The sequence below is a fragment of the Eschscholzia californica genome, unplaced genomic scaffold, assembly GCF_041429995.1.
Source record: "Eschscholzia californica isolate CP2 unplaced genomic scaffold, dmEscCali1.0.p SCAF_4, whole genome shotgun sequence".
In the NCBI taxonomy this organism is placed as follows: domain Eukaryota; kingdom Viridiplantae; phylum Streptophyta; class Magnoliopsida; order Ranunculales; family Papaveraceae; genus Eschscholzia; species Eschscholzia californica.
Window position 1 is genome coordinate 8,722,168 of NW_028238461.1, and position 13,618 is coordinate 8,735,785.

Consider the following 13,618-nt stretch of genomic DNA (forward strand, 5'->3'; position numbering starts at 1 on the left):
TTAATACTGTAATTCATTCAGAAGACTCCAAGTTCATGTCAATTACATGGAAATCCAATCCAAACTTCTCTACAAATGAAAGAGTCAAACACAAATATCTTAGTCAAAGATGTGTACTCTCATCAGTGACGTTTATGGTCAACTAAGTCAATGAAAATATATTTGTTTTTTTTAAATAGGAAATATGATTTAATTAGTTTAAGGACAGAGTGTGGTATTTGATTCCCAATTGTTATATTAGCTAGCTTCACATGTATATTTTCGTTGACGTCAGACTAGTGTATACTTTATGAAATTAATGACATATTATGACGAGTGGTTGTTGAGTAAAATATGGGTCAGTCAAATACAACCACGTCTGCCCGATTTACGTGAAGATTAGGGAGTATATGTCAGCAGGGCCAATACCTCAATCCTGAAATATGGAGGATGAAGCATGTCTAAAGCTTACTGACTTCCCATCAAAAATCTCAGTCGGTGATGATCTAAAATATTTAACTAACTTGAGCAGTTGAGCTTCAAGAGTCTTTCAAGAAGGAAACATGTCCTAAAGAATCTATAAACTCCAAAACATAATCCCTCAAGAATCCTTGAACATGGGAGGGAATAACCTCAAAAGAAAATCATAATATCTCCTAATTACGAAAGAATAGTTTCAATCCAACAAAGTAGATCTCAACCGCCTCAATTACCAGTGGCGAAGCCGGAAAATTTCTTTTCTGGGGGCACATTTTCATTGTAAAAAAAAAGTATCATAATTAAATAAAGCGTTATTTATTTATTCATAACATTTTAATTTACCGTGTTGAATTCCTCCTGGGTCGCCTTAAAGGAAAAAGTTTAAGTCACACAAAAGTTTACCATATTTAAAAAACGACAACGTTGGAAAAAAATTCAATTAATATGTTGTTGTTTGATCTTAGAAAAGCTTTGACAACGCCATCTTGCCCTTCTTGTTACGCATTCTCTTTGACTTGGTAAATGTGGTTTCATTGTCTTTCGCTAGAAAATGGTAGTTTTGAATCTTGAGTCTCGAGTCTATCGATTTTGAGCAAAACAAAATCGTACTTAAGAGCGTTTTTTTAATTTTAGGACTTGCGAGTACTTTTAACTTAGAGACTCTTTTAACAAGAATGAGAAGGGCCTTTAAAACTTTTTCTGATCTTATCTTAAGGATCTTAATAAATGTATGTATGAGTTTGAAGTAGAAAAATAGTAGGAATCGATTTATTTCCAAAATAGGCTTAAGTTAGACTATTAATTGGTTAATATGTGGTGGATATATAGGGTGAATGGTTTCCATATAAAAAGGTTTAGTTTCCATTTATGAAGAAGACAAGAAGGTCACTAAGGAGCTTGTGGGGGCATGCTCCCCCACAGGCCCCTTAGTGGCCCCGCCCTTGTCAATTACGGAGCCTACCAACAGTCAACCAAAAAAACCTATATAAAGTAATTAACTTGTCTCGAAGAAGGTACGAACTCCACATTTCACTCAATACCCAGTTCTTTAAATTGCAAGGACAATCTGATTGTCTTGAGCGTCGGAGAGATTTTCAAATTCCTTGCAGATTTTCCCTCAAAGTTCAAAGGAGCAGTAGCAGAAGCAGGATTGATCACAACGAAATCCAGCATCACGGTCTCATCATTTTGATTGATACCAGATTGACAAATTTTTATATCAACAATTTTTACTAAGTAAATAAGTTAAAAAATTGACTAAGAACAAATAAGGTAGACTCTCGTCGAAGCCACCAGAGAAGCGGACCCGAAAAAACTCGGCCACATGAATTTTAAGTACTTTATTTTGTTTCTCATCAAAAAAAAAAGTTCTAGGTTAAGAAACTATAATTTATTTGGAAACAAACACCAATTTTGATGATGTAATGTAACCTGCTAAGTTTTAATTAGTTAGTCTGTAAGTAGAATGTGATTTCAAGAAAAGAGGTAGAATGTGGCAAGAAACATAAGAGGACAAGTCTAACCCCAAAGCTCAAAGAACTTAAATGAAGAGGAATTACTTTGCCTGTAATTTTTTTTTTTTTGTTGAAAGACTTTGCCAGTAAATTTATTCTAACTAATGCATCGCATTCTTTCTAGAATTCTACAAGAAAATTCCGTTGTAGTTGAAGGGAAAATAGGTCTTGTTCTTTCTAAAGGATGCGACAATTTTATCAACCACTTTGGATCTTTAAGAAGCTAGGGTCGGCCTAATTACACTTGTTAGCTAACACAACGAGGCCGTAACCAATGATCTCCAACAAGGTACGAAGTTGTTAAAAGAAAGATATGGCCTACATTGTACAGGCACAAATAATATCATAAAGTACTTAAGCCAATTAGAAAGTGATAGGCCACACATGTATATAGCGTGCTATCCTAAGCTATTAATATGATTTTAATACAAATGTACCTCCGGTATTCCAAGTGCAATGACTTTTCTTCTCACTAAGCCACTATTCAATCACTTCCAAGATATTCCGTTACGCCTAGCTGAGATATAAATCGGATTTCACCACCAATAATGTAAGCTTAAGTCATTGAAGAGCTGCTCCCCCTGTTAACTGGTTTGAGACGTTCCTGTGAACCCTTATCCAATAACCTTCACAGTCTGGTTTTTACCCTTGAACTAGAGAATTTAGCTATAAAAAGTTGGCTTCTTTCACCTTTTATCTCTTTGAACAAATGACCCATATTTTGAACACTAGTTTATTACCAAGATCAAGCAAATCAATACATACCTCAAGTTTCTTACACAAAAATAACTTCTTCATTAGACTAAACACGCTTAACCGGCCTTCGTTTCGGATCGGTTGCTTGATAATAACCGGCCGTCTTATTTTCATAACTATAAGCTGCTTTATCGACATCTAACTCCCCCCTATAGTTATGCAAGTATCTTTTGCTTCTTTAGAGATCTTGGCCAGTATCCTGCAAAGATTAGCTATTGGTATTAGACTAATAGTATATCTTGCTCGTTAAAACGAGCTTATGGTCTTCGATACACAAACTACTGACTGCATTAAAACCTGCAAATTCGTAGTACAAAAACATATTCAGATTGAAACAACAGGTAACTACAAAACAAAGTTCCTCAGCTCTTAAATGTAATCTAATGATATTTTATCAACAAAAACTAGCTTAAAGTTGCCAGACGTCTACCAAACTATTTTCACTCATTCCAAGACTTCCCAGACCATGATAGATGCAGAAGATCCAATTATTTAACTAAGGAAATTCCTTTCAGTTTCTCACCTGGCATATTATTGGCTGCAGCATGATCGTGCTGAAAACTCCGTTTCCTCCTTCACCCAATCAACAAAGATGAATAAAAGTCAACTAGCACCAACTCCAATATACACATGAACTGCAAAGTGGGTTGAAGCAAGGTGGGAGCAGATCAATACCAATATCCACATTAGCAATCAACTGTGCTCTGCTGACTAGTGAGAGAACCTCAGTCGTTTGTTCTTCAGTTATGTGGACTACAAAAGACTTCGGCGATGATGTCCTTGCCGAACTTTTCTTATGAGATGTGCTCTCAGGAGCTCACCGAGCTTGAGTTTGTCCTGTTAAGGCCTAATGCTTTTAAGTGAGTAGTATGCACCGATAGTGAATAGAGTAGCACCAAAGACAAACCAACCAAGATTCTACATTAATCCCTTCGCTGGAGAGCAATACCCACATCATCAGACTGTCCTTTCACCATCAAAACCTGAAGTAGATCAATTAGAGAATTCAAGAATAAGGAATAGTGAGACAAAAAAAATATTATTATTTATTTAACATGTTTTCATTTTTCGGATGGTTAGTAATTAGTACGGGAGGATTTTTCAATTCTATCATACCAACCCCAATTCCATTTCGAAACCGAAATAAATTAAATTGGTAAAAGAAACAAGGACGCTGAAAATACTACCATCACACAACTACACAAGTGATTAGCAAGATAATAATGGAAGTTTTCTGCACAATAACTGAGAATTCTATCAGTTGCAGGCTAGAAGGAACACAACATCAACTTCGTATCTTATGAAGTTTTCAGCTTCACTTTTTGTACTTCCAGTTTTTCACAAACTAGTAATAAGACAGGAGTAAGTTACAGTCTCATTGATTAAGAGGTTTTCTTTCTACTGTTTCTTCTACAATTGCAATTCATTGGATTTGTCTTGATATAAAATTTTAAATATTTTTCTCCTTACAAGTTGATAAGTAACAAATAGCTCAAGTTTTCACCTTTCAGATAAATCAGATTTCAAAAAAAAAAAAAACTGATGCATAATCTTCGAGTGTTTACTCTGTTACTTCATCATTTCGTTGGAAACTGAAAATCGAAAACTCCAAGGGCGAAATGAAGTTGATAATGAGTTTTGGGTGTTCCTGACTCTGTTGTCTTGAAGAGCTCACCAAAATCCGTTCCGAGGAAGGGTATATGTATAAATTATGCTTCCATAATCCCAGCCAAGTTACCACTCAATTGAGGTGCCTAAATTTTATGAATGGCTCACGGAACCGTGAACAACAAATTCTAACCTCATTGTGGAACAAACCCAAAATCAGTATTTGTATCTATCACCAAACTGCAACCGGGTAATTTTCTAATTCCTCTCTCCCTCATTTTGCTCCTAACGTTTGAAACATCAGACCATCTATTCGCCTCCGCATAGATATTCGACAATAGTACATAACTTCCCCCACTTTGAGGCTCAATTTCGAAAAGCCTACCTGAAACAATCTCCCCTAACTCAGTATTAGAATGTTGGGAACATGCTCCGAGTAAAGCTCCCCAAGCACCAGCATTCGGTTCTACAGGCATAGACTTAATGAGTTCATAAGCTTCTTCTAACAGCCCGGCTCGACCAAGAAGATTAACCATACAAGCAAAATGATCTGAAGAAGGAACAATTGAGTACTCATACTTCATACAATTGAAATACCTTCGCCCCTCTTCAACAAAGCCTGAATGACCACAAATCGTCAAGATAACTGTAAAGGCGACAGCATCAGGAATAACTCCTTCAGCTAGCATCTGATCGAAAAGGTGAATTGCTTGAGCACCACCTTGATTTATTGATAGCCCTTGAATCATTGAACAATATGAGATCAAATCTTTCTTTTGCAACCCCTCAAATAATTCTATTGCCCTTTCCATGTTTCCACACTTAGCATTCATGTCAATAAGGGCAGCAACAATACGAACACTTTGAATATTGATTGACATCTGGTTCAAATAGGATTCAGCCCATTTAGCCAACTCCAAGCTACCCAATTGAGAACAAGCTGATATCAAACCCACCATCACAAATTCATCTGGCTTAATATGCTTCCCAATCATCTCGTGGAAAACCTCCAGAGCCTCGTTCGGCTGTCCATTTTGTACATATCCTGATATCAATGCCGACCAAGCAACAAGATCTTTGTCAGGGGTTTGATCAAACAAAGATCTTGCTGATGCAATATCACCCATTTGAGCATACCCAACTATCAAAGAGGTGTAAGCAACAACACTTTTCTCAGGCATTTTATCGAACAACTCGTGCGCCTTCTTTAGATGACCAAATTTAGCATACCCACTTACCAACGCATTCCAAGTTTTAATATTTCGGTTCGGCATTGCATCAAACAAGCTTTGGGCAGAATCTAAATCACCACAATTAGTATACCCGACGATCATAGCCGTCCAAGAAACCTCATTTTTGAAAGGCATTTCATCGAAAACCTTATTAGCAGATTCAATCTCTTGACATTTACCATACAAATCAATCAAACTAGTTCCAACAAAAATATCTCTATCCACCCCATACCTCAAAACTGAACCATGAATCATTTTCCCTTCTCTTAAAGCTAAAGCTTTCGAACACGACTTGATTAAAGAAGGAAATGTATAACTATCAGGAACAGTATGAGTTTGCTTCATACAATTAAAAACACTAATGGTTGTAATAAATGAGGATTTTTCACAATGCCCTTTAATGATTGAGTTCCAGAGAAGATTATTAGGTTGTAAAACACGACTGAAAAGACTAGAAGCGTAATGAATGTTAGAGAGAGAGTTACAGAGACAAATGAGCTTGTTTATGAGGAAATTATCTTGTTCTACTCCTTTTATGATGACCAATCCATGTATTTGTTTGAGATTTTGAATGGTTTTGCATGATTTGATTAGGGTTACAAGGAAAAGAGATGAACTCAAGGGTGTCTCTCGTTTTGGAAATTTAAGGGGGAAAGGAAGTAAAGAACGGCACATTTCTTGTTCAAGAAAACTAATTCATATTTCTTCTTCTGACTGGAAGTAACTAGTTCATTCATGGCACATTTCTGGTTATAAATAATAACTAGTAGTTCAATCATGGAAACAATCTTTAAGAGTAGAAATCGAGTCAAGTTCTCTTCTTCTTCTTCTTCTCAATAATACTATGAGAATGGAGTGAATCTTCAAACTCCAATCAAGTATTCTTCATCACCTTTAGGACCCAATGAAATCGTTCCAAGAGAAACGGAAATGAAATAAACCCTAGTTTGGTGGTTTCAATGGAGGGGAAGACCGAAGAGGGGAGTTCCGAGTGCTAGATACGGAAGGGAGGGAAAATTCTAAGGGTTATTTCCCAAATGACCCCCCTACTTTATGACCAGCTTTCCACGTGACCCCCTAGTTCTTCGAAAATATCGAGATGACCCCTTTTTTACTGTTACCGTGAAAAATCCGTTAACTTTTTATTTTCTCTCCAAAATTACCCTTATATGTTGTCAGTGCATGTCTTTTCAATGCGCGTCACCCGAGGAGCATTTAATTCTGAAACGTCATCAAGTCACTTATTTCTCTTTAAAAACTCTCTCTATCTCTTCATTTCTTTTGATTTATAAAATTTTATCTCTATAAAAATTTTCACAGGGAGAATGAAAGAGAAATTATATCAACAAAACAACTACTTGCATGATGATGATGATCTTGTTGTTGTCATGAAATGAATTAAACTAATAAAATCTGGAGAGGAAGTGGCAAAAAGTCATGAATCAGATGATGATGAAAACGTTGATGATGGTGAAGATGAAGATGTTGTTAATGATGACGATGATGGTGGTGATGATGATGACAATGACGTTGTTAACAATATCAACTATAAAGCAGAGCAATCCAAACTACAACAAAGAGCATATCAAATAACATGAACACTTAAAAAACACTAGAAACCGTACAATCACAGATAGATGATTCTATGATTTAGGGAGAGAAAATGTAAAAAGTTATCAACAAACATAAAGTTCTTCTCGAACATCTTCGTCCATCATCATCTCAGATTTTCTTGCGTCTAATTGCTGATTTTTAGTGGCTAAAGTTAAGTGAAGTTTGGGCGTGTGCCATAATAAAAACTAGTTGTGAAGTTTGGGGGTTTTATTTTTTTATTTTGAAAGTAATGGGGGATATTTAGTATTCATTCATTCAATATTTTTTATTGCACCAAATCCAGATGAGGGAGAAACTAATCCCCATCTTTTACTGGTGAGAGAGGAAAATATAGATGAGGGAGACTTTCTTTTTATTAAAATATAGTGGAACTAAGATTTCTTCTTCCATTGTTCGGAGTGGGAGTAACCGACATCTTGTTCACCTTTTGGTACAGTAGAAACTAAGATTTTGAATAATGATTCTTATGAATATGCTGATCAACTTTACCGAGAGATTTTATGCCCCTTATAGAGATACAAAAGTGATGTGGTAGGAGAATACCCATTTGAAACATCTTGATAAACAAATAAATAATCGATTATAACATTGAGAACATAAATAGGAATTAGGCTTTCCGTATGATACCATTGTTATAAGAGTGGTTTATAAGAGCGAAAGGGAGAGTTACACGAGCAGAGATAAAGAGCGCAAATCTAAGACTGAGAGTGGGAAATGGGTTTCACACCTTTTTGATTTTCCATCTTAAGAGTTTCCTTTTCACTTCTTTTTTTAGATGGAAAATTATTTTCACAATTTTTACTCCAACCAAACAAAAGAAAATCGTTTTTTTCCCAAAAACAATTTTTTCCAAGCCTATTCTCACACCTATCAAACATACCATAATGGGAGATTTTAAAAGGCCTCCCCGTTTTTGTTAAAAGGCCTCCCCATGGTTTCGTTGACTTAGTAAAAGACATTTGACTTAGCTTGGTTAAAGGACCCCCCTCTTTGAATGGGTGAAAAAAACCCCCTTTAAAGGTGTATTTCACCCACATTTTCTCTCCATCATTTGACCACGCCACATCATCATCTTCTCCGGCAGGGTCGCCGGCCGGCCAAACTTCCGGCCGGCGACCTTCAAATTTTTTATTTTTTTTTTATTCTCTCTCTCTCTAAAAACAAAATTTCTTTTTTTTTTTTCTAAACTCTCTCTCTCTTTCTCTACAGATCTAGAGAGAGAGAGAGTCCATTGAAGGTCTGCGAACAGACCTTCAATGGATCTGTTTTCTCTCTCTCTCTCTACAGATCTAGAGAGAGAGAGTCCATTGAAGGTCTGCGAACAGACCTTCAATGGATCTGTTCTCTCTCTCTCTCTAGATCTGTAGAGAGAGAGAGTTTAAAAAAAAAAAAAAAAAAATTTTGTTTTTAGAGAGAGAGAGAATAAAAAAAATAAAAATAAATTTTGAAGGTCGCCGGCCGGAAGTTTGGCCGGCCGGCGATCCTGCCGGAGAAGATGATGATGTGGCGGTCAACATCACCGGTCTTGGGTTAAGTTTGACCTAACGGCGTTAACTTTGCCGTTAGGTCAAATATTGATGAAGGAGGTGCTCTTTTGTAGAGGGGGCCCTATAACCAAACGGGTTATAATGAGGGGCGCTTTTAGCGGAGAGGCCTTTTAACAAAAACGGGAGGCCTTTTAAAATTTCCCTACCATAATTCCATTGTCATCATGACTTATTGAATTTGATTACTATTCAAATATGTGAATAGATAAGGGGCAAAACTTGCTATCAATCTCCCGCCAACTGACCGAAGTGGCCGGCCACGTCGGGTCGGGCGTCAGGTCGGGCGTCAGGTCGGCCACAAACTTCGGGCCCAAAAAAAAAAAAAAACATTTTGTTTTTGATGATATTTCTTTCTCCATTTCAGTTTGTGTGTGGTCGCTATTCTCTGTTCAATTTATAACAAAAAACACATTGTAACCAAGATATTCCAATTTAGGGTTTTGGATATTCTGTTTCTTCTTCTTTCTTCTTCTTCAATGGCTGTTAAATGTTTCTACTTGTTCAACTCTAGACTTATCCATAATACTTCATTTCCTCTATCTTATACTTCAAATTTACTTCCTTCTAACTTCACTACTACTATTAAAACCAAAAGAGAAAGGAAAGGTAGACGTACTAATACTAGTAGTTTTGTTGTTCTTTCTACTCATTCAAACCCTAGAATTCTTAAACCTAATCGAAGGTCTAGGTATGGACAAACTCTTTCTCCTTATGATAGTGACGACGACCATGATGATAATGATGAAGATGATGACAGTGAAGATGATGATGATATTTCTTCTGATGTGAGTTGCAAACATCAATTTTAAACTCTTTCGTTCAATTCATCTTTGTTTTAAGCTCATTTTTCCTTGGATTTTGTGGTTGATAAGTGGTAAATGGGAGGAATTTGACAGTAAAGCTTAATAGGAATGCTCCTTCATTATAGTTCTCAATTTTGTTTGATTTGAGATAATTATGTTTTTTTTTTCCTTTAGGTGAGAATTTTTTAGCTTCAGAATTTTAACTAAGCTTCATTGCCAGTGTTTGTATAATGCTCTTATGTGAGTAAGTGTTTGAATTTGCTCTAAACGAGTAAAGTATTCGTTCGTGTTGCAACAAAAAAATAAGGATTAGTTTGTACTAGTGACCAAGGAATGAAATTTGGGTTGTGGTGGAAATTTGGGTAGACATGGAACTGGAAATTTCGAAATTTATTTCCCTGGCAAGGCATTGTTAAGAGAAACTTCGTTAAAAATTTCGGTTTCGATGGAAATTTCGGTAAGCATGGAAATGGAAATGATATTTCGAAATTTAATCCCTTGCTAGTGAGAGCTTGACTATCTTGTCTCCTAGAAAAATGCTTGCTTTTACTGACAGAGTAATGATGTGTTTTCAGTTAGATCTTATTTAAATTTGTTTTCGGTTTATACTATACTCCTCAGCTTCAGAGGGATTAATGTAGACAGAAGTGAGGCGTAAGCTCCCTGTATTAAGTGGAAGTGGATGTTTTCAAGACTTACCCTGACTTGTTTAGGGAATGAAAAATCGACCTTTGATGCTTTAGAAAGCCATTGCTTCCAAAGCAGATATGAATTAGTTTTTCTTGATTTTTTTTTCCGGTAACTTCTATTGTTGATAAAAGGAGATTGCGTAAGAAAAAAATACCAGGGCTTACTTACTTATGCACAATTGCATGCATGATGCTGTTCTAGGGTTCATGTTTCTGTTCATGCCCTTCATTTTACTGCATAAAAACAGTTATTTGGATTTATAACAAATGTTGTTCTTGGAGTTCATGTTTCACTTGTATGAAATTTCGAAATGAGATTGGCTTTCTGTTTATTTAATGAATGACATATGGGCCTAAACTTAAATAGTAGCTTCTTCTTTTTGTCCCTTGGCGAGAGCAACTTTCGAATGACTATATTTTATCTTGGCAGGATGAATTTGATGAAGTGGAGGATTCTGATGCTAAATCGCACAGCTTTCATTTGGCAAAGAACACGAGAAATAGACAAGGTACTCTCAATGAACTCTCATATGACTTGAAGAGGTTTGATATAAATTCATAAAATAAAAAATATGCCAATAAGTCATGCAGGCGGCCGAAGAGAATTAAAAAATAGGTTGCAAGAAAGATCCTCTTATAATGGACAAACCAATAGAACTGCAGTTAAACAATTGGATGCAAGTGTTGGTATGCACACCCCAGCAAAGAGAAGTTATGGAGATTCTTTTCATGCTTCCAACAGACTGGTGGAGATGAGATCCGTAGACTCTGCCAGAGGACGAAAGGTATCACATGGTACACCTTGCCATTATCTTTTGATATGTTGAGTTAACCTGGTTTACTAGGATGGAGCAGAAGATCCTAAAAATGTGTTTCTTTGGGTTTGCAGATGAAGACTGCGAAATCTAAAGGGAGCAAGTTTGATCAATTATCAGAAGAATTAGATTTAGATGAGAAATGGTATCCACTTCTAGATTACCTTACCACATTCGGGCTTAAAGAATCGCACTTTATGCAGATCTATGAGAGACACATGCCTTCTCTTCAGATAAATGTAGCTTCAGCAAAAGAAAGGTTGGAGTTCTTGATGGGTGTGGGTGTTAAACAAAGGGACATTAAGAAAATACTTCTGAGACAGCCACAAATTCTCGGGTATACGGTGGAAAACAATATGAAGTCCCACGTTGCATTTTTGGTTGATATTGGTATACCGGAGTCCAGAATAGGCCATATAATTACCGCTGCCCCATCACTGTTCTCTTACAGTGTCGAGCAATCACTGAAACCAACAACAAGGTATTTAGTTGAAGAGGTTGGTATCAAAAGTCATGATTTGAGTAAAGTTGTGCAACTGAGCCCTCAAATTCTGGTTCAGAGGATTGATAATTCTTGGAACACTCGCTTCTGCTTTCTCTCCAAGGAACTGGGAGCACCTAGAGATAATATAGTAAAGATGGTCAAGAAACATCCCCAACTTCTTCATTATAGCATTGAGGATGGAATATTACCCAGAATCAACTTCCTCAGGAGCATTGGGATGCGTAATCCGGAGATTGTGAAAGTACTAACGAGCCTTACCCAGGTTATAATTTCTGAGTCTCACGCTGTATCCTCAATGTTTTGCCTTGCTACAATTCTTGTCACTGCTTGGATATCTTTGTGCATTGTACCCAAGGAATGAAATTGCGGTAGACATGGAAATGAAAATATTTCGGTCATTTCGACCAAAATATTTCAAAATTAATTTCCTTGACAAGGCATTGTTAAGAGAAACTTAGTTAAATCTCGGTAGGCATGGAAGTGTAAATATTTCTGTCATTTTGACTGAAATATTTCGAAATTTAATTCCTAGATGTACCAAGGAATGAAATTTCGGCTTCGGTGGAAATCTCGGTAGACATGAAATATTTGAAATTTATTCCCTTGACAAGGCTTTGTTTAGAGAAACTTAGTTGACTTTCGGTTTTGCTGGAAATTTTATTAGGCATGGAAACGGAAATATTTCGATCATTTCGACCGAAATATTTCGAAATTTAATTCCTTCCATTGTACATGTTCGGCCTGTCTCTCATGTATAACAGTTATTTGGGAAAGGGGGGAAATATATGTTGAAATTCCCGTGCAAAAGAATATGTGCTCAGTAAATATTTACTATGTTTACAGGTACTATCTCTATCACTGGAAGACAATCTAAAGCCCAAGTACCTGTACTTGGTGAATGAATTACGGAATGAAGTGCACTCATTGACCAAATATCCGACATACTTGAGCTTGTCTCTGGACCAGAGGATCCGACCTCGCCATAGGTTCTTGGTGTCCCTAAAGAAAGCTCCAAAGGGTCCATTTCCTTTGAGTTCATTTGTTCCAACTGATGAAAGCTTTTGTCAACAATGGGGGACTAGTCTGGATAAGTATCTGACATTTAGGCAAAATTTACTTCTGAAAGAGTTCGCAAATAAGTATCAAAGAAAGGGGTGATGAAATTACAAGTCCTACATGTTATACTAAGTTGATCAACACAATTTCTGAAATAGTTTGGTGTTGCTGAGATCCTCTCCACAGCTAAACGGAAATCTTATATATTCTTCCAAAGCTGCATTTTGCAAAATAAGGTTTGATTCTTTATTTGCTTGTTTAGTTAGTTGATAAGATTCTGACTTCGATTGTCTGGTTAGCTTTCTTTTTGTATCTCTTTGTAAAAGGTTTTCTAATTCCATCCTTGTTCTACCATATTTTAGAAGATAGCTGCTAATAACACATCATTCCTTACTAATCTATATCTATAAGCTAATCTAGCTTTATTTAGGAATAAGCTTAACACTTCTCGAGCACGAAGAGGCCAGATATTTTTCAATAACTAACTGATGTTTCCTCAGTAGTCTTAATAGGATATGCCCCTTAGAGACTCTCTGGATCTGGGCAATGACAGATTAAGTGATGCTGTTAAATTTCTATGCAAAAATCTTGTATCGTTATATGCTTATATGCTTATGACATTGAACTTTTTGTTAACTCTTTCAGGCTGCTTCACTAATACTTGTTGGAAGGTCAATTTTTTCAAAGTTATGGGGGCAGAAAGCTAATGTTTTGTACTTCTGCTGCTCCAAACTTCTGACATTCCGTTCTTTTTCTCAACTAACATAGGTATGCATTAGTTATCTTTATTACCTCGATAATTTGTAAATCAAGGTACCTGAAATTTTGTTACTCAATGCTCTTAATTCTCTTTTAGATTGTATAATTTCAAATGTCGTCACCCTATAATGGCGTGAAATCCTGTCATTTTTGTAAGCTGTTATACCTACTAGTCACTGATGTAATAATAGAACTAAACGGGATCAAAATTTACAAGTATTATCCAGCGGTTTTGTTGAATAAATTCACATTTTCAATTAA

General features: G+C 36.2%; 2 protein-coding genes across 4 annotated transcripts; one reads left to right on the forward strand and one right to left on the reverse strand.

Moving 5' to 3' along the window:
- Nucleotides 1–2,634: 2,634 nt before the first annotated feature.
- Nucleotides 2,635–6,590, reverse strand: LOC147542328 (Pentatricopeptide repeat (PPR-like) superfamily protein). 3 transcript variants are annotated; one of them, XM_086637565.1, is made up of 4 exons: nt 4,234–6,530; nt 3,652–3,712; nt 3,253–3,566; nt 2,635–2,928 (listed from the first exon to the last, which is right to left on the reverse strand). In XM_086637565.1, the coding sequence occupies exon 1, from the start codon at nt 6,242–6,244 to the stop codon at nt 4,532–4,534; it is 1,713 nt and encodes a 570-aa protein (XP_086493691.1). In that variant the 5' UTR covers nt 6,245–6,530; the 3' UTR covers nt 2,635–2,928; nt 3,253–3,566; nt 3,652–3,712; nt 4,234–4,531. The 3 variants fall into 3 exon arrangements, with proteins under 3 accessions (XP_086493691.1, XP_086493689.1, XP_086493690.1); XM_086637563.1 differs by having other exon boundaries at nt 3,253–3,712; nt 4,234–6,590; XM_086637564.1 differs by lacking the exon at nt 3,652–3,712 and having other exon boundaries at nt 4,234–6,558.
- A 2,468-nt stretch (nt 6,591–9,058) lies between these two features.
- On the forward strand, nt 9,059–13,618 carry LOC147542329 (Mitochondrial transcription termination factor family protein). Its single transcript, XM_086636012.1, has 6 exons — nt 9,059–9,515; nt 10,653–10,731; nt 10,814–11,007; nt 11,112–11,804; nt 12,386–12,834; nt 13,244–13,618. The coding sequence occupies exons 1-5, from the start codon at nt 9,207–9,209 to the stop codon at nt 12,698–12,700; spliced, it is 1,590 nt and encodes a 529-aa protein (XP_086492138.1). The 5' UTR covers nt 9,059–9,206; the 3' UTR covers nt 12,701–12,834; nt 13,244–13,618.

Bases quoted from the DNA above. Each gene is read 5' to 3' on its own strand.
- LOC147542328 (XM_086637563.1), bottom strand. From the start codon at position 6,244: ATGTGCCGTTCTTTACTTCCTTTCCCCCTTAAATTTCCAAAACGAGAG.
- LOC147542329 (XM_086636012.1), top strand. From the start codon at position 9,207: ATGGCTGTTAAATGTTTCTACTTGTTCAACTCTAGACTTATCCATAAT. The intron at 10,732-10,813 runs GTACTCTCAATG...TAAGTCATGCAG, and splicing joins GAACACGAGAAATAGACAAG to GCGGCCGAAGAGAATTAAAA. The intron at 11,008-11,111 runs GTATCACATGGT...TTGGGTTTGCAG, and splicing joins ACTCTGCCAGAGGACGAAAG to ATGAAGACTGCGAAATCTAA.